This window comes from Bicyclus anynana, chromosome 19 (genome assembly GCF_947172395.1).
Source record: "Bicyclus anynana chromosome 19, ilBicAnyn1.1, whole genome shotgun sequence".
In the NCBI taxonomy this organism is placed as follows: Eukaryota; Metazoa; Arthropoda; class Insecta; order Lepidoptera; family Nymphalidae; genus Bicyclus; species Bicyclus anynana.
The window spans coordinates 4,454,101-4,474,583 of record NC_069101.1 but is presented as its reverse complement, the minus strand read 5'-3'; the positions used below and the strand labels follow the sequence as shown (position 1 = coordinate 4,474,583).

General features: G+C 37.4%; 1 protein-coding gene and 1 long non-coding RNA gene across 2 annotated transcripts; both read left to right on the top strand.

Annotated features, from left to right (window-relative positions):
• The first annotated feature begins 399 nt into the window (after positions 1–399).
• LOC112051894 (uncharacterized) lies at positions 400–18,536 on the top strand. Its single transcript, XM_024090729.2, has 3 exons — positions 400–777; positions 9,283–9,503; positions 17,516–18,536. Exons 1-3 carry the CDS (start codon positions 660–662, stop codon positions 18,413–18,415), a joined length of 1,239 nt encoding a protein of 412 aa, XP_023946497.2. The 5' UTR covers positions 400–659; the 3' UTR covers positions 18,416–18,536.
• On the top strand, positions 788–1,965 carry LOC128199146 (uncharacterized). Its single transcript, XR_008251825.1, has 2 exons — positions 788–960; positions 1,124–1,965. It is a non-coding gene; the product is annotated as an uncharacterized LOC128199146 (long non-coding RNA).
• Positions 18,537–20,483: the final 1,947 nt, after the last annotated feature.

Here is a 20,483-nt window from a genome sequence, read left to right as displayed (position 1 = left end):
TAATGGTATTGTTTGTAAGACTTATAATTATTAAAATTTTAAAAAAGTTGGATTAAAAATAAATTGTTTAATTGTTTATTGTTTATTTGCAAGAATACAACATTCCACTAAATTAATAGTGTGCAAATATAAAAAAATACAAATAGTCACAATTACCAAATAAAAGGAAATGAGATTAAGAAAAAGATAAATACAGTCACAATTACTAAATTAAATTAAATGAAATTACAAATAAAAAAGAAAAAATAACACCAATAGTCATAATTACCAAATTAAATTAAAATGAGAATACCAAAGTTATTTCTATTATCTACTCGCTCATAGATGGCGCTAAAATATGAATTACAAATCGTAACGTAGAATGGAGGGGCACGACCGCACGAGATCACAACACAATTTCATTCATTCAATAACATGACGGTTTGTCGGTTAGTTGGTTCACGACTTTTTTCTCGTTCGCGGGTCGCATAAATGACAGGCGAAATGAACGCGCAAAACATAACGAACTTATTCGAAATTTAAATCGATTTGACAGTTGATTATTATAAATATAATCTGACGTTTGCAATCTTGCGTTTTTATGTCTTGAAATAACTTATTTGTGTCGATATTTGAGTGGAAGTGGAGTGTTTATTTATAAAATGTTATGGTGATTGGAAATGCTTGTGGGTGAACAGTCTCCGGCGCCCAGGGTGGTAGCCGGCTTGCTGAAACTTCGACCTGAACTGACGCCAGGACCATTTCCTACTCCTGCAGACCCAAATCTTCGGATATCAGGTTAGTCTAATCACCTTGGAACGTTTATTTATTTTTTAACCCTAGAAGCCCAATCTACGTAAATTTTACGTATACCACGGCGAAATATCTCTGTCTCTTTCACGTTTACCGTCCGATCGTCGCTAACTTCTGAACCAACTCAGTGGCCATTAAGACCTCGCAGGACGCAGTTGCGTTATCTCGGTAAGTGCCGCCATTTTGTTGTAATAGAGAGGTTGCACGTAATTTTGACGTATAATTGGGCTTTGTGTAACTTTTGAAATTGTTTCTAATTTTTATTTTTGTGATTTATTTGAGTTAATCTTAATGCTTCGTTACATTTTTCATATGATATTAATATTTTCAGGTTGAATACAAAATGGAATCCCGTCAACAGCTAAACCAGGACGAAATAGTTGCAATTTTAGAAAATGATGACGATTATTCTCCGCTGGATTCGGACTCCGAGGAAGAAGATCTTGTAGTTGAAGATGATGTCTGGAGTGATAACGAGGACGCGATGATCGACTTCATTGAAGATACAAGAAGGCAAGAGGGCTCCGATAAAAATATTGCTTCTCGGAAATTGCCTAATCTTGAGGTAACTTCATTGACTAGACACAGAATAATTTGTTTGCCTCAGCGGTCAATACGTGGAAAAAACAACCATATATGGTCAACTACAAAGGGACGTACGACGGGAAGGACTTCGGCTATCAATATTATACGCACAAATAGAGGACCAACGCGAATGTGTCGGAATATTGTTGATCCATTGCTCTGTTTTCAACTTTATATAACAGACGAGACAATATAACAAATGTTTTGAAAAATGTGGTACCGCCATCTCCGGAAAATATTAGTGATGAGCCAGAACCAAAGAAACGACGCTATTGTGGATTTTGTTCATATAAAAAAAAGCGGATGACCAAAGCGCAGTGTTGCAAATGCTTAAAGGCTATATGTGGAGAACACAATATTGATGTTTGTCAAGACTGCATTTAAAGACTGTTTTTTTCTAAGAGACTTATATAGTATTATTACAAGTTTATTTGATTTTATGAAAACAATTAAAACTACTTGATTTTTTTTTATAATTACGTAATTTTAAGAAATAGTGTTAGAAGCTTGATGTTTTTGTTGATTTTTTTCCAAGATTTGATTAAAGTGCCATAATTATATTAATAAAGAGTATTTTTAACTTAAAAAGTATTTTATTTATTAATTAAAACTTAAATTATGATAACTCATGCAAAAATATAGTTCATTACCAGAAAAACATTGGAAAACTCTGAAATTTATTTTTACACGTAATTTTTACGTATGATTGGGCTTTATAGCTATTTAAATATGATTGGGCTTCTAGGGTTAAGGTACCCTGTATTTTATTTATTGCTGACTCGGTGAAAACCTACCTACCTTTTGACTAACTTTCTTGTTTATAATTACCAATATGTATCGATTGTTTTGATAGGTAAGGTTGTTTTTTTGGTTTCCATAAGTTTTTGTTTATGTAGGTAAAGGTAAACGACATAAAGTAAACAAAACGTAAAAAAAACATTTATATCAGTGTAGCTGTTTTTGGTAGAACCACTGTTAAGTAGGTACCTATGTAGATAATCTGTATTAAATGTTAGAATTACGAGTACCTCTATATACATAGTATCTGTTACTTATCTGTTACCTATCTGTTGAACATATTACTATTTTTCAACTGTAATTTTGCTACAATTTAATCGAAAGTTATAAAACTTAATTAGGCCAATTAGATTATAATAATTATAAGTCATCGAAAGAGTGCATTGACCTTTATTATGCCAACTTAGTATTGTATGAATGATTAATTATGATTAAGTATAATTTACATGCATTATACTGCATACAATACAATTAATTTTAATTATTTATTTTGCTTATTTTATTACGTTAACCTATACCTCCATTTACATACAAACATACCTAGGTGCCAAGGTAGTGGGTCGTCGTCGTTATCCAAACCCATATTCGGCTCACTGTTGAGCACGAGTCTCCTCTCAGAATGAGAGGGGTTAGGCTATTCTACCAAGCTGGCCTAATGCTGATTGGCAGACTTTATACACGATTTGAGGGACAAGATGTACCTAGGTATATAGATTTTACTCTGGATTAACACATAGGCTACTTTTTATCCCGGAAAAATCCATGGTTTTGCGAGATTTGCAAAAACTGATGATTTTGATCATATGAATGTTTGTTACTCTTCACACACACACACACACACACACGCCTCGACTACTGAACCGAATTAGCTGAAATTTGGTATTGAGATATATTATAACATAGGCTACTTTTTGTCCCTGAAAAATCCATAGTTTTCCGAGATTTGCGAAAACTGATGATTTTGATCATATGAATGTTTGTTACTCTTTCACGCATCGACTACTGAACCGAATTAGCTGAAATTTGGTATTGCGATATATTATAGCAGGAATTAACACATAGGATACTTTTTCCCGGAAAAATCCATGGTTCCCGAGGGATTTGTGAAAAACTAAATTCCACGCGGACGAAGTCGCAGGCGTCTGCTAGTGCATTATAAATCTCAATGCATCTCCGTGGGCAGTTTATCGCGGAGTGGACAAACTCAAACTAGCCCAAGAATGCTAAAGGGCGCCTCAGAGAGCAGCTGTTAGTGATAACAGTGTAAACAACTGTGATAAGCGCTGGCTGCGAATTGCAGTGGGTCCATACATTCGTCTAACTTATACAAACTAAATAAAAACTTAACTAAATAAAAAAAAAAAAAATTAATAGAAATATCCTGTGATTCAGCATTGAAATCAAAGAATCAAGTTACTGGTTGAATGTAAAGACAGATTATAAGGAGATATCGGACGAAGCACTGAAACATTTACAGCTTTTTTCAACTACATACTATGTGAAAAGCATTCTTCTTTTGTATATACATATATACAAAAAACAAATACAGAAACACATTGCAAGTAGAATCTGATTTGAGATTATAACTTAGAAGCAACGCCAAACTTCACATATTTTTTTTTTTCATATTTATCATAATAAACAGCTAATAAGTATAAATAAGTACCTATTTTGTATCTGTAATAACTAAACTGAATACTTACTAATCGGAATTTTTTTTACTGATTATTTTATTAAGGGGGTGCTCGATTACCTAGGGGTACGGAAAGGTTAGAAAACGCTGCTGTAAGCTTGCGATAACGACATAAGTAAAGTATTTACCTAAATCTCGTAATGAGAAAAAGACACTACCAGACCGACCGGCTGCTTATGCTAGCGACTCACTATCCAATAAGTCCACGTGCCTGCAGCGCTACCAGCAGGACATTCGACCAAACTGATCGTATGTTGATCGCTATCAACACACGATTATTGGGAGGTGAGTAGCTAGCAGCGGCGAAGAGTTTTTTCAAGCTGATTCTCGCCGGGTTACCTAAAAATCCATTCATTGTTTCTATTGTATCTAGATATGTGAGAAATCCGAGTTTGTCACGCTGTATGAATTTCCTTTTAATGGGACTTCATCTAAATTCCATCATCCGCCACTGGTGGTTAGCTATACGTGCTCTACAAGGCACGGGGATATAACCACAACATCCCAATTCCAAGCTGAGATCTAATAATGATATAACCGAAAGAAAATCTCAACATTTCATAGTCCGACTCAGGCTCTCGTCATACGAAAGCACATACTAACTACCTAGGTTCTAGACCATTGATTCCCAAAGTGGTCCAGGTGGAGAAACTCCTTGGGGGTCTACGTCAGCGTGTACAAAAAATGGGGGTCTACAATTCGTTAGCGGGGGTCCACGAAAATTTATCTGATTTTATAATCAGAATTATGGCTCCTCATTTCAATGAATTGATTGATGAATTGATTCCTTGTACTGTACATAAGTAGACATCAAATAGTAAAGTTGACTGGAATCACTTTTTAGATTGGCAAACATTATTTTTTTTTTAATTAATGAAGAATTTTGGAAGGCAAGATTTTATGTAGAAATATAGCAGAGGTCCACCGGAACCACGAAAATTTTGAAAGAATGATGATAAAATGAGAAAAAAAGTTTGGGAACCTCTGTTCTAGACCAACAAGGCAGTTTGGTTCCGCGATATTCTAAATGACGTCACAGTCAAAACTAAAAAACCATAAACAATAAACCACCATCCAAACGCCATAAATCGCATCGTTTTGTACAGAACATCTGTTCGCAGTGGGGCGGAAAGGGATATTAACATCTGGTTTCGTTTGTACTGACTCATTGTTTTATTATTTTAGATCGAACTGAGACTCCTTATCGCTTGGGGTCATGGATATTTATTTATTCAGTACCTACTAGCAGACCCCCCATATGAGTGACAAAGCCTATCCCACAGCTAGCCTATTCACTAATTTTGTAACTTTAATAACAACCTATTAAAATAAACATCAAAAATCTATTATAATGTCATTTACGAGTACCTACATACAGTATGATATCCACGAAGTGTTGTCAGTAAGCACCGGATGACATTTGTTACATAGAATCTCAATTTGGATTACTTATTTTTTCTATTCTTTAAGTACTCTTGACTACAATCTCACCTGATGGTAAGTGATGATGCAATTTAAGATGGAAGCGGGTTCACTTGTGAGGATGAGGATGAAAATACACATCCCTTTCGGTTTCTACACGACATTGTACCAGAACGCTAAATCGCATGGCGATACGTCTTTGTCGATAAGTAACTAGCCACGGCCGAAGCCTCCCACCAGCCAGAATTAAGAAAACCTCAATCGGCTCAGCTGGGGATCGAACCAAGGACCTCCGTCTTGTAAATCCACTGCGACACGGAGGATGTCAACTAACATACATCAAAGTTAGTCAATTAGGCTGCTAGTCGCTTTCTTAATGATGGTGTAAAAAGATGAAAGAATGAAAATAAAGTGTATAAAAAATACAAGGTAACTACAGAACCCTATTGCGGCTAACACAATTCGCACTTGACTTCTTTATTGTTTCGGTATGCAGCGTTATGTGCTTGCATATTCGAGTAATTTTTTACTTAAATTACGCAGAAGACAAAAAAATTACCTTTTATGATAATTTTAAACCGACTTCCACGAGTCATGGAGTCATGACCCAAATATTTGTATTATCTTAATAAGTAAGAATTTTAATAATAACTCTATTTAATTATGCAATTAAGAGACTTGTAATGAGTAATTATGTTTATAGTACAGATAAGAATTTTTAATTCTGTTGAAGTAATTTATGCGGAAGACCCTTGATTCTCAGCTTTTACTAAAATTTGACCAGTTTTGGTTTGAGGAAGGACTGCGCGGGTGTGAGGTCGTGCGCGCGGGGGAGGGTAGGACTGCGAAACAGGTCCATAGTCTAAGTAGTCAAAGGCTTGGCTAAGTTTTGAAATTTCCTCCAGATGTCTGTGATTTTACAACAAGAAATATTGAATATATACTAGCCGCCGTACCACGGTTTCACCCGTGTAGTTCGCGTTCCGTGAGAATACTGAGATAAAATATAGCCTATGACACTCACAAATTACGTAGCTTTCTAGTGGTACAAAAATTTTCAAAATCCATTAAGTAGATCCAGAGATTACCCTCTACAATAACACAAAGTTTACTTAAGATCGTAATGAAACATGTTTTCATATTTAAAAAAAAATCTTTGAAAATCACACTTTCTTTAAATAAAATCAATCTCTTTTAAAAGCCGTGATAGCCCAGTGGATATGACCTCTGCTCTGCCTCCGATTCCGGAGCGTATGGGTCCAGTCTGAGGCATGCACCTCCAACTTTTCAGTTGTGTGTATTTTAAAAAATTAAATATCACGTGTCCCAAAACGGTGAAAGAAAAACATCGTGAAAAACCTGCATAACAGAGAATTTTCTTAATTCTCTGCGTGTGTGAAGTCAATCCGCATTGGGCCAGCGTGGTGGTCTCCGGTTTTCCTGACCCCTCTCATTCTGAGAGGAGCTCAGCAGTGAGCCGAATATGGGTTGATATTGATGATGATGACGAATCTCATCTGTTAAAGATCGTACCTAATTGAGTGTAAATAAAACCAATATCGTGTCGCTCGCCGCCTCCGCGCTGCGTCCAAACCAAGGCTTAAGTGGGTTAAGCTGACATTTGCTACGTCATCATGTTGTCGTCTAAACAGCTCCTTATATAACAATCATTTGTATTACGGTTTGTTTACAAACAGTTTAGCTATTTTTGCGTATCTAATTGATTCGTTTAAGTTTGTTATGATTTAAATAGATGTAAGATTAAGAGGTGAACAAAATTACGCCTACTTATGATACTACATAATTGTAATGTCAATTTTCGTTTTCAAAAATACCATTAATCTATTAAGTACATTTGAACTTGGAGCTTGCGACTACCACACTTATTTTTATTATTACTTATTATTTACAAGTTAGCTCTTGACTACAATCACCTGATGGTAAGTGATGATGCAATCTGAGATGGAAGCGGGCTGACTTGTTAGAAGGAGGATGAAATTCAGACCCTTTTCGGTTTCTACACGACATCGTACCGGAACGCTAAATCGCTTGGCGGTACGTTTTTGTTGGTAGGGTGGTAACTAACCACGGCCTAAACCTCCCACCAGCCAGACCTGGGCCAATTACAAAATAGTCAATCGGCCCAACCTTGGATAGAACCCAGGACCTCCGTCTTTTTTTATGAAATAATAATATATTATTTACTTATATATATAGTTTTACAATCACTGATGTGGCTGAGACCTTATTCCAAGTAAATACCTGTGTCAGAAAGTCTCATATCAACTCATATGATACGTCTACGTCATACGATACGTCAAAAATTTTAAACCTCATTTTATAAAGATTGAAAGTTTGCTTGCTAATACGCAAACTTAAGGGCATAACATATTTAAGGGCTATAGCCTATTATGGAGTTGAAACAGTTGTAGCCCCAAAGGTCGGGGGCATTCACCCTTAGATGTTTGCTCAAAGGGCCATGCTTGATCCTAAAGAGCCTCCTATGTTGTGCATCCGCATGAGTCCATCGCCAGTAATTGTATTAGGACGCGGAGTCAGTAATATTTTTAAAGGTCGGGCCGGGAGCGTTTACTCTTGATGGCCTCCGTGGCGCAGTGGATTTAAAAGACGGAGGTCCTGAGCTCCATCCCCGCCTGGGCCGACTGAGGTTTTCTTCAATAGTCCAGGTCTGCCTAACAAGTCAAGGGACAAGGAGTGAAAAGAGAAAATAACTTGTAGGGAGTCAAGAAGACGTCGCGGGAACACGCAAAGAGCAAGTACCGGGTTCGCCCTCCCTCGATTCGGCCCAAATTACCGAGAGGTTGAAAGGGCCATGGGAGGTGGTGGGTTGTACCTGAGGTCTGCCTAACAACTTTCTTAAAAAAGTCCCGCCTTGACGCACCCAACGCATGTTGTTATTGTCTGCAGGTGTCCTTCGTCGTTCACCAGTAATACAATCAAGACGCGGGGTCAGTAATATTTCAAAAGGTTGGGCATTTATCCTTAGATGTGTGCCCAAACGCCCTGGCCTGAACTTAAATATCCTTAAGAGTCACCTACGAGTAATAGATATATTGTGATTGACGTTTCCATAAGTCTGGAACCTTTACCCTTAGATGTACAGTAGAACCCGTATAATACGATTTCGCAGGGACTCAACTAAAAACGCGTCTTAGACGGGGTATCATTCTAAAGACTTTCTTGGGAACATTAGTTGCAGTGGTTTCCCCTTGCCTTCTGCACCAAACTTTTTGGAGATGATTTGTCTCTCCAGGCTGTTGAAACCTCATCTGACGGGGTATGAAGTGGCGAATGCTCGTGAGGCGTATTACATCTGCCTCCAACACGTCCTAAAGACCACGACCGCTCTGTCAAGAGCGCAGCGACAAAGAAGAAGACGGGGTATGGTTGGGCAATAGTGGAAAATTACGTAGTTATAAAAAAATGTGTATTTGGTGTAAAGACTACATAATTATGCTACATAAAGTACCTAATCACTTATTTTAGTAGGTATGACAAAAAGATTTTGATGCATTAGCAATTTTCAATTTACTTTTGCAGTGCGTCTTCAAAATTTTCAGTTCAGAATCGCATCATCATGTCAAGGGTCGTTTGCTGTTAGAGTCTTTCAGTTCTTTAAGGTATTATGTATTAGTCTTGTCCTGCAACCTTGTTTAAGGACCTTTATGATGTCCTGATCTATCTGTTGTAATTTATTTGTCGCATTTGGAATCACACGCGTGTGACATGTAGGCGTATTAAACGGGATGACGAATCGTTAAGCGTTAGGAAATGTATGAGAAAATGGTTCTGTGAAATTGAATCAAATCAAATTGATTTGTGAAGGGACTGGCGTAAAATGACGTATTATCCGAGAAATCGTTTTAAGCGTGATCGTCTTAAGCAGATTCTACAGTATTTAGCTGACACGCGTTGTAGGGGACCTCTACGTGCGCAAAGAGTCCACTAACGTATGTTATGGTTGTCCGCAGGAGTGCTCCGCCAGTACTACAATGAGGACACCCAGTCGTGGGCGTGGGTGCACGCGGCGGTACGCGGCGGCTGCCTGCTCGCGTGTCGCGACGGTACGCTGCCCCGCCGCTCCGCTGCTCGCCTGCCGCTGCGTCACCTGCACCTGCGTGCTGCCGCCACGCTGCCCAACGCCTTCCAGCTGTCGCGACTGCGGGACGACGCCTCCATTGCCACGTTCCAGGTAATGAACAGCAAAATGATCATTATTTCAGTATGTCACACATGAGCAGAAATGGTAACATGTGACCATCATCATCATCATCTCCTTACCCTTATCCCACTTAAGTGGGGTCGAAAAAATATGTCAATCTTTTCCATTCGTGTCTATTACTCGTCAACTCATCATCCACTCCTTTTACACACATGTCCTCTTTTACACAATCCAACCATCTCTTTGGCCTTCCTCTCCTCTTATGTCCTTCCACTTGCACATTCAACATTTTTCTAGTAATACGACTTTCCTCCCTATGCATTACATGTCCATACCAAGCTAACCTTCTACTCCTCAATTTTTCTGTCACTTACGCCACCTTCAGACTTCCTCTACTCATTCCTTATTTTATCTATTCTTGTCACACCACACATCCATCTCAACATACGCATTTCGTTCACATGCATTCGTTTACTATCTGTCCCTTTCACCGCCCAACATTCTGATCTATACAGTACGACATCATCATCATCGAGCCATATTCGGCTCACTGCTCGAATCTTCTCTAAGAATGAGAGGGGTTAGACCAAAATAGTCCACCACGCTGGCTCAATGCGAATTGGCAGACTTCACACACGCAGAGAATTAAGAAAAAAAACATTTTGACCAAGTGAAGAGAAATAGACAAACTGTCGTCCAACGGCGGAGTTTTTTTTCTTCTACTACCAACAAAATGTATGGGAATAACAGATCCGATCGACAACTTGATCACGTGACCTGTCGATAGTGAATGTCATTCCCATACATTTTTAATTTTCGAAGCGTTTGTAGACAGATAACATGGCTGCTGGCCCATTTCCTAAAACGTTATGCGAAGTGTTGCTCTTTGTTTTTGTCGATGGTTTTGCATAGTAGGTATGCCTATTTGTGTGGTAGGTACACTTTTACCTACTAAGTAGAAATACCAAATAATTTTCCTTTTCCCGAGGAGGAGACCAAACACGTATAACACATGCATGAAACATATGCACAGCAATTTTATTCATTTCATACATGTATATGTACATAAATGCAAGACCTATAGACTACAAGCCCTTGAACAAAAATTACCTGTGAAATGTAATGTGTAATGTACTTTACCCGTAAACACCGTACATATTTCTAACGCAGGAGTCGAAAGATAAGGGTCGCAAGCCTTATTCTTCACTCGCGTACTCACCTGTACCGCTCAGAAATGACGGCATAGTGCTCAGAGTTATTTTCTGATATAGTAACAGCCTTCTAAGCGATATTCATGTTGGTTAATTTCACATGTAATTTTTGTTCAAGGGCTTGTAGACTATTACTCTAAACATTTTCTTTACTTCCTTATATTCCAATATAGAATTTACATTCTAAAATGTAATTTATTTTCCTTAAATAAAGCACGTACGAATTACAGTTTTGCTTAGCCACAAAAGGAAAATTTCCCAAGTGAACAATTTGTTTACTTAATAGAATAACATGCCACATGTCACGTTTGAGATCATTGCGTGTTATGTGGATGTTTTGTTATTAACTACATACCTAATTGCATCTTAATTGTAACATATAAATTACATATACAAGTAATACATTTAATTTTTTTTCGCTATAGCTTGAGCTCATTTTTAATATTGCTAAGGAGTTTCTTGTATTGGGCACATAAATGTCGCGATGGTTTACAGACGCGGCCACGGGTACGGTGTTGTTCAAATCCTTCAGTACCTGATCTAGGTATTAAAAAAACTGTCAATGTCCACGTCTAACAAAAGTCGCAGTGTAATACGTACATAATCTGTAGTCTATCTATTCGCAAGTGGCAATAAAACTATCAGTGCACAGTATTGGTTCATTTAATTATAAAAATCAAAAATCAAGAAATTCAAGGAACCTACAGGGCCTATACAGGTGTATTTACAATATAGGTATTTACCTATTTTTCTTTTTAAGCAATTGACTTAATAAGAAATTTCCTTTCGATCTGACTTTTAAGTTGTTCACAATTATGATCAATGATTATGCGTAAACTCAAAATCCTTTTTTTACTTTTAAAAACGAGGATCTTTATTCAACCACTCGTATACCAGAACGAAAATGTCAGCGATTTTGTTTTGACAAAAACTGGTCTGACACCTATATTATTTATTAAAACGTGAATATATGTAACGTTAAAGAACAATGGGCAGAATCTGACCTATTTTTTTAATGAAAGCCATAATTAAATAGCCCCGATAATTAAATTCAGTAAACAAAAGTCAACCAGTAGCGGCCCATAACGTCTTAAACTAAAAGATGATTATTATTATATCTGTAGAGGTGTAGACCATTGGTGTATTTTTTCATACTGAAGTGCCAATTAATTTTTAAACACTTCTCATTTTGTGTCCTATAATTACAAAGTTCTCTAGCTAGAGCACTCGTCAAGGCTCTAATTGTACAATTACACCTTAACGAAAGCTATTTATATAACATATTTATACCTACGTTGGTGGTTAGTTGAACAATTATGTGTTTAAGACGATCGCACCTTGTTAGTGGTTACCAAACGATTTCTTCATCAGGCGACGTTTTACCGTGAACCGAACACCGGTTTCGACACTATATGTTTAATAGTATAGGAGACAAAGAGAGGATTTTAGGATTTACTAGAGCAAACATAAGGGAAGATACTTACACTGCAGCCTTTCTTGATGAGTACTGTTTACCAATAAACAAATTAAAAATGAGGGTATAAATCACTAGTCATTTCACACCTATTTTTAATTATAATGAACTTGTTCTTAAATTACTTAATGAAAATAAATTTGATAAATAAGCTTAGAACAATTAGATATGGTTAATATATTTTATATAAAATTTGTTAAACAAACCATACATAATTTGAAATAAATAAGTTATGAAATGACATGCGTTTTCTACCTTCATTTCTAATTTCTTTGTTGGTAAACATTACTCATCAAGAAAAGCTGTAGTATAGCATGTTGTTGAGTACCTCTAACAAGTATGAGCCTGACAAGTATGAACAATATTAAGGGCTTAAGGCAACCCAAAAAAAACAACTTAAAAAGTATTCCACCAACTCGTTAGTTTATTATTTACCCTAATAGGTTAATTTAATTGTTATCTAAATAGCATTATTAGCATTTCGAAAATCCAATAATTTGAGTATAACTTAGGGGAGTTAAGAGTAACAAAGACCCTCGAGAATCGTTATTTTTTTTTTATTTGAAGTAAATAACCCCAGATTATTTTTGTCTGTAACTGGTGTAATAAAAATTGTATTTTAATCTGCAGATGCTTTTCGTACCATTGAAATCGGAATTATTATTAGAACCATTTATTTTTCCTATCTTCAAATCTATCAAATATAACAGTCCCCGCCGCGCTTCAAGTAAATCCTTATTTAGAATCATGGGCTCCCATACTATAAGGGCAATTAGATCCACAAGTTTACTTGGTTGTGCATTTTTCTTCTTAATTTCAATATAATAACAGGCGGCAAAAACTTGTTCCGATCCGTCACTGTGATACATAAGTAGCGGAATATTTTTTGCATACAAACAATTAAGTGTTTTTGCATATTCACAACAAAGAGGAATGAGAAAAATCGTTTGTCGAGCAAGTAACATGGCTAGAGCGCTGCCATGTTACATATAGATTCTGTTTCTACAATAGCTATCGTTTCGAAAATAAAAACAAATAGGAATAACGACTGATAGGTTGATCAAGTGACCAATCGATGTGTATATATACACATACTATACATTTTTAGTATGGGTATACGAGTATAAACGCAATAGCATTGGATAACCTTATTTTGATGTAGGTGTCAAATTTGACACGTAATTTTGAAAGAACTTGAGAGTAAGATTACGAGTATATTCAATATTTGAATGGCCCAGATGCTATTGGACTGTAATGGCCACACCTTCGACATTTTGTCAAAGCTAAATGTTTGTCGACTCATGCTCCGACCATAGGGTAATTGACCACCGATGTAGTGATCAGGACCTACACGTGTCACGCAAACCACCAATTTTCCTTAAAGTAGTTTTTCCTGATAAATTCTTGAATGAAAGAAAAGCTTCTTCAGAGCATTGATCCATAGCCACATAGGCTAACAAAAAGATCAACGAGGCAGTCAAATAAATTTTGAAAATCTGCACAATTCTTTAAACTTCAGCGTGATTATTGTATGTTGCAATTGATACATACTTAATAGTCATGAGAACAATATTTCAGTTATTCCAAAGCCATTTATCGTTTACATGACACAAGAATCCACCGCAAACCGGCACCCATTGTCCTTGACGACCAGTTTAATATTGCAATTATTTGATATAATAAATATGTTGTACACGTGTGTGCACTAGTGATGTACCTTAGCGCTTAATCAGACTAATTAGTCGAATATGTACGGTTACATCTAATTGCACACATTTAATTAGTTTCCCTCGCGTAATTATTTTAAATGGATGCATTTTCTTGAGATTTCTTTTTATGAATACAGGATGTGCCTAATTATTTTTCCAATATTTCATTTCAGTTATTAAATAAAAAAACAGTTTGTTGTGCATATTTGTACATTATTATTGATGTAATTTATCTCCATATCCAACTTTAATTAATAGAATATTTCCGATTACGTATAATTCGTTTTGAACTCACGATAGCATACATAATTAGTTTTGATTTTAATTAGAATTGGACCAATATAAAAAGATGCATAATTGCAGGATGTACTAGTGATTATCCTTCATATTGCTTCACATTCAAATTTCTAAACAAAATAATTCTCAATACATATACCTACATACTTAATGTATTTTTAAGTGACTAGCCTCGACTTCAAACTCTCGTGTTTCGACTACGACGCTGAATAATATGTCTATGGTACATCCCTAATAGATGATCTAGTCACTCATTGTCTATGGTTTACTTTGCAATTAACCATGATTGTACAGCTATGGCATTAATGTAGATGTTAATTATATTGTTAACATTCCCATCACATAGCAATAAACAAGTATAAGTCATAACTCAATTAGTCATGAAGCAGGGAGTTTACATTTTGAGCGACGCTTCCGATCTTTAAGCAATATTGTGTTACATAATATCATATTACGTTACAAAAAATTATATTCATTAAAAAGAAGGGGCCTTTGAACTGCTGTGGGTCATGATCATGAAGCTACTGAACTATAATAAAAAAAAAACTTATCTGACATCTCTGGTACATTTGGTAATGCTGTGGTTTTCAATAGTGTCCTGGTCCATAATGTATAATGCCGATGTACGTCTTTTAAAACAGTCAAAATTTACTACCCAAATATGACCACTTACAATGAAATAAATATTATCATCTGAAGTTGTTTCTGAAACTTAAAAAAAGTCGTGTGAATTCATCAACTTACTTGAAGTTTTATTCCTAACTAGCGGACGACCGCGACTTCGTCCGTGTGAAACTCGATGTAAACTTTCAATTACCCCTACCCTACCTACCCTACCCCTACCCTACCCCTACCCCGTTTTCTAATTATTATTAATATGAACTTTCTACAATAACAATATCAAATTGACTACGTTTTAGTTGGAAAACATTTGTATGAGAAAAAGAAAAAAGCTATTTTTATAGTTTTTCCGGCTATTATTCGAATTTTTCTCGCCGTAAAAACAATCCTAGAACTTCAACGAACATTTTAAAAAAAGAATTGGCCAAATTGGTTCAGACGTTGTTGAGTTATGCGCTTCCCAACGCATTTGGCGATTCAATTTTATATTCCTAATATTGTAAAATACCGTTAGTTTAATTTTAAGAAATTAAGCTTATCAGACGAAAAAACTAAAAATGTAAAGTTGTGTAGGCTTAAAAGTATACAATGAATAAATTGATATTCTAATAATTCTATTTTTATTCTCTCTAGCTCTTTATTGACTGTAAAAGGACAATTGTCTGACTGTAATAAAGACCGTTACGAAAGCCAACGAACTTTGCATAAAGGGTCCGCGAGCGTGGGTGAAACACGAGACCAAAAGACCCCTGAAAGTAATAGGAACTCCCTCAATCGGGCCTTAAGAGGAATAACAGCTTTGTTAGTATATAGCTTATTGTATTGCTCACAACTGAACCTGAGTCAGACCCTTTTTAATACAACAACTTTGTATGGTCATTTAGTTTTCTGTTATTTTATGACTAGCAGACGCCGCGCGGTTTCACCCGCATGGTTCTAGTTCCCAAAGGAATACGGGGATAATGTAGCTTTCCAACAGTGAATGTATTTTTCAAATCGGTTCAGTAGTTCCAGAGGCTATTCAAAACATACAAACAGCAATCAAATCTTTTCTCTTTATAATATTAGTAGAGACGCGTAAAATTTTCGTGTTCCATAGTATTCATCCACCTGCATAGTTTCCGTTCCTGATGGAACTATCGGGAACTAGGATAAAATATGACACTCATAAATAATGGGCATTCTGCTGGTAAAAGAATTTTCAAAATCGGTTTAATAGATCCAGAGATTAACTGTACAACTTTACAAACTCACTAACTCTCTTATGAAAATATAACTAAAATTGTTCATCTCTTTGTTTATTGATAAATTGAGTAAATTCATGCCTTTTTTATTCAATGACAAGCTCTTGAATGATATCTTACCTGATAGTAACTGACGATGCATTCTAATAAATAATATGGGTTAATTGAAAGAGGTACGAGTTTACTCTGTATATACTCAGAGGCACAATTATCCGCCCACTTTATTATGAAGCGAGTAGTATAGTAGTGGTAGTAGAAGTGGGCGGATAATTGTACCTCTGAGTATACCTTGGATGGTTTCTACGCGTCACTATATAGGAAAGATAAATCCCTTGGCATACCACCTTGGCAAATCAGATTTGAGCTAATTTAGAGAATATAAAATCCCATATTGAACTGAGCTGGGAATTGAAGCCAGTCAATGAAAAATCACAACATACCAACTGCAGAAGTAAAGTAAAAAAATGAGGTCTAGCTTGAATTCAGCTTGTCCAGAAGATACCTATTTCGCATAAAACGGTATTTTTAAAGGGGAAACTATTTTAGTAGGATTTTAAACACAAGGCCATTGAACAGTGATCAGTAAATGTAGCCGGTACTTGATCGCACGTTTACTTCAAACAGAATATACCACTGTGTGGCATTCAAAAAGTCACGTTTACCAACAATACATCGCCAATAATTTATGGAAGTATTGTTGCTAAACAATGCCCTGGACATGACCATAGCGCATATTGGCAAACTGAAGATAATTCGTTACGCACGCCACGGATCGTATTATTTGTAATTTGTTAACAATCATTAGTATCTAACAGATTATAGAAGCAACTCGTGATCCAATAACTACTTGAAACAACTTAACACATTGAGTAAGGCACCACATGATTGGATATATTACGCGGCATTGAGAGGAAATATTGCTAGATACGAGTGGATACTAGATCTATACTTAGACTAAGTAAAATGATTATCAATAAGGAAACAATATAATATCAAGAATCTAAACGTTAAATGAAATAGTTTTCAGATGTATTTCTCAAATGTAAGAATTTCTTGCACAATAGGACAACAACATCTTGCAAGAAGTTGGAAGCCCCTTCAAAATTCACCTTTCTCACGACTCGCTCGATTTAATAGACCTCAGTAATGCGCAACACTCGTAAATCATAGCTTCTTTGTATTCCGCGATCCTTTGATGGCCCTGTTTAACATAAGAAGGGCTAGATAGCGAAGGTGTTGACACGTAAAGAAACACGTTATGACGAGAGGAAATCCTTGTCCCTCTACATAATGGTACAAATAGTCTTAAACTAGTTCTTGAAATGCACACGAAGCTACCCTTCGATATTTTTAATCTATGAGACTATTATACGTTTCACTTGTAATTTTGGGTACCATTCACATAGGTTTAACGATTGTGCTGCTCGTATAATAAATCTTACGATACCATTATGGCTGATAATAATTTTATTTTCGTTTGTTGCAGGCTTGCAATGCGACGGATTACGCCCGATGGGTACGAGCACTGTGCGTTGAAATACTTGGGCAGACACCGTTACCACAAGTTAGATTTTTGGACGTGTTACCAGCAGCGGACACGTGTAGTAAGGAACCAAAGAAAGAACCCCTTCAGGAGACGCCTGCCTGTCCTCCTAGACCGCCGCCGAGGGCGCGGAGAAGGCTCCTGGCAGCCACAGAGACGCAGCTACCTCGGCGAGACCACTCCCCTGTCGCTACGGACGAGGGCATCGTAGTAGAAGACTACGATTATGATTCATCGTCCGATCGCAGTCTCGACCTATCCCTTTCTCTCGACGCTCTGAAAACAATAGACGTTGTCGATGCGCCCGTGCGGAAAGCTGAGATCATCAAATGCGACAACTGCAGCAAATTGAACTCGATTCCGCCGCAGCATCACACGTTACCGCGTGCGAGGGCGAACGATAATGAAATAGGTCGACACCGGTATCTGAAAAGATGGGAGGGTCCAATGGGCAGACCGGACAGAGGCAGATTTGTGGAAGCAGCTAGGAGAAAGGCGGCTTCGTTGGAGAATCGGGCGAGGTCGTGTTCGCCGAATGCTCACGAAGCTGTGTCTCAATACGTGCCAGTGCGGGAGAGGCGCGCCTTGTTCGAATCGTTGTCGCAGAGCGGTGGTAGCTTGGCGCGGAGTAGCGAGCAGCTGGCTCGGCCGCCGCCGGCGATGGAGACGACGCCGCGCCGTGCCGCGTCGCTGCACGACCTCCAAGCACCGCCGACGAGGTCAGTGAGCGACTTGCGGCAGTTCTTCGAGGCGGTGGCGCGCGGCGCGGGCCCTTGCCTGCAGCGTCACAGCGCTCCCCCCAACCCTGTGCCGCGCGCCTTCACGTCGCTCACCTGTGCTTGATCGAACTCTTTGTACATATTGTATATAGGACTCACGGCGTTGACCGCCGCTCGTCTAAGTCGTTTGTTTTAAGACTGTTAAAAGTATTGTTATAAAGTACCTAATATAAACGTATTAACTATTATGTTGTTTCTCTTAATATACCTACCTACTTACAAGTTCTTTTGAAACGTCAAGGTTGGCTATCTGTAAAGACTCTGCCAACATTTCGGAAGGCTATAAACTCAACAGTTGCGTTGTAGGGACGCTCGGCTAATCGTTTTTATAACGGGCAATGACCGAATACAGTAATTTTAATAGAAACTAATCATTTTTATTGCGCACTGCAACGTTCACGCATTGTTTGCGAGTAAAGTACTGATGTTCTTAATAGTGTTTTGACAGCAATAGTCAGTTAAAATGTCACTCACCGAGTCTCAAAGGTCGAGTCACGGCCCGTAGTCCTTCGCACGATCATTGTGTTGTAAATCTATTACAAAACCTATCTAGTAGCACGTTCTGCCATTGTTAAAATAGTTTGTTAGCCTATTAGTATGAGACCATGTCTCTATAAACGTATAAAAAGTACGACTTTCTGCTCGCCCACTGTTACCTCACAAGGAGAGATATCTTCGCGCCGTCATCTTTTTATCCTTGATCTGAATCACATAACCTTTTCAAGCTAAACGGATATGAGTATGTAACAGGTATCTGAAATAAACAATAAACACAGTAGTTTTTTTACTTTCGGAAGTTAATTTGGCTTTATATGTTAAGAGTAAGGACTCAGGAGTAAATTGGAGGTAAATGTTGATTCGCACTCTGCAACGAGAATGATCTACATGGCTGTTTACGAATTTACGAAAGATTTTTTACGAGCTATACCTACTCCACCTGGACGTGGGCTATTTAACTCGCGATCTTCGGGGGGCCCGGACTGATCCACGTTTAAGTTGAGGTCCATGTCTCAGAGAAGACGCCCATAGAGAGTCGTTCCTCCTATCTCTTCTGCTTCTGTCTTCCATCAGGCGATGCTTCGCCCAAAACCCCCAGTGACGTCCCAGTAAACTATAGCACTTATATGATCAGAAACAAAAAGCTTTTTTGCGCCGTGAATGTGGAGCGCCTTTAATACCCATGGCGCCAAAATATTCGTCATTTTGCAGTAGAATTTGTAAGTACCTATTCAAATGAATCAGTGTATAAGAGACCTCGTCCCAGTCACCACATATACATGCGGTCAGTCATCACTGAATCCGCTGGTTATCACCATACGTAATGACAAACCTTCCGTCAAGCGCTTATTATTCGGAAGCATTTTGTTGTATAATCTTATCTCGTTTCTATCGTTCCCACATACCAAGTGTCTTTGTTATTTTTAGTGACGCTAAAACTGCTTAATCAGTTATCTGTATTCATTAAAAGCTTTTATTTGACTTGCCTTGTTAGTAGTTAGTGTAGATTCATCATCATCATTACCTAACAGCCGCTTGACGTCCACTGTTGGACATAGGCCTCTTTCATGGACAAAACTGCCTCGAGCCGCCAGTTTCCTTCGTTTTATATAAGTCATTATTTTAGTACGATTAAACTATTTACGAATAGAACCTTTTTCGTTTTGTAGTAGGCTAGTACTCGTGACAGACAAAAATTAAAAAACAAAATTATATTAGACTTGCTGGCTTTGTTAGGCTGAAGCTCGTTTAGCCCCGCTGTGAAGTGGTAATATGACAGTGTTATTGAACAAGATTAGTGTAAATATCTATGTATTTGCCATCACTGTTTTTGTGTCATTAAAGTTTTCAAAATCTGAATGCTACATTGCCATTTGTTGCTAAACAAATTAACATTCCCATAGTTAATTCTAAACACGACAAGATCAGAAGTTAAATTGAAGCAATTACGTCCCTAATTGAGACATAGTATCTACTGAGATGGGACCAACCTATGAGACTGTTTACGTAAATTTAATTGATGTGTACCAACTAGGAAACATTCTTCATTCGCACTAATTAGCGAGAACCTACCATCACGTATAATCCTAATAGAGCTTCTAGTGCCTTTTTACGTAAATACATAAATATGTTTG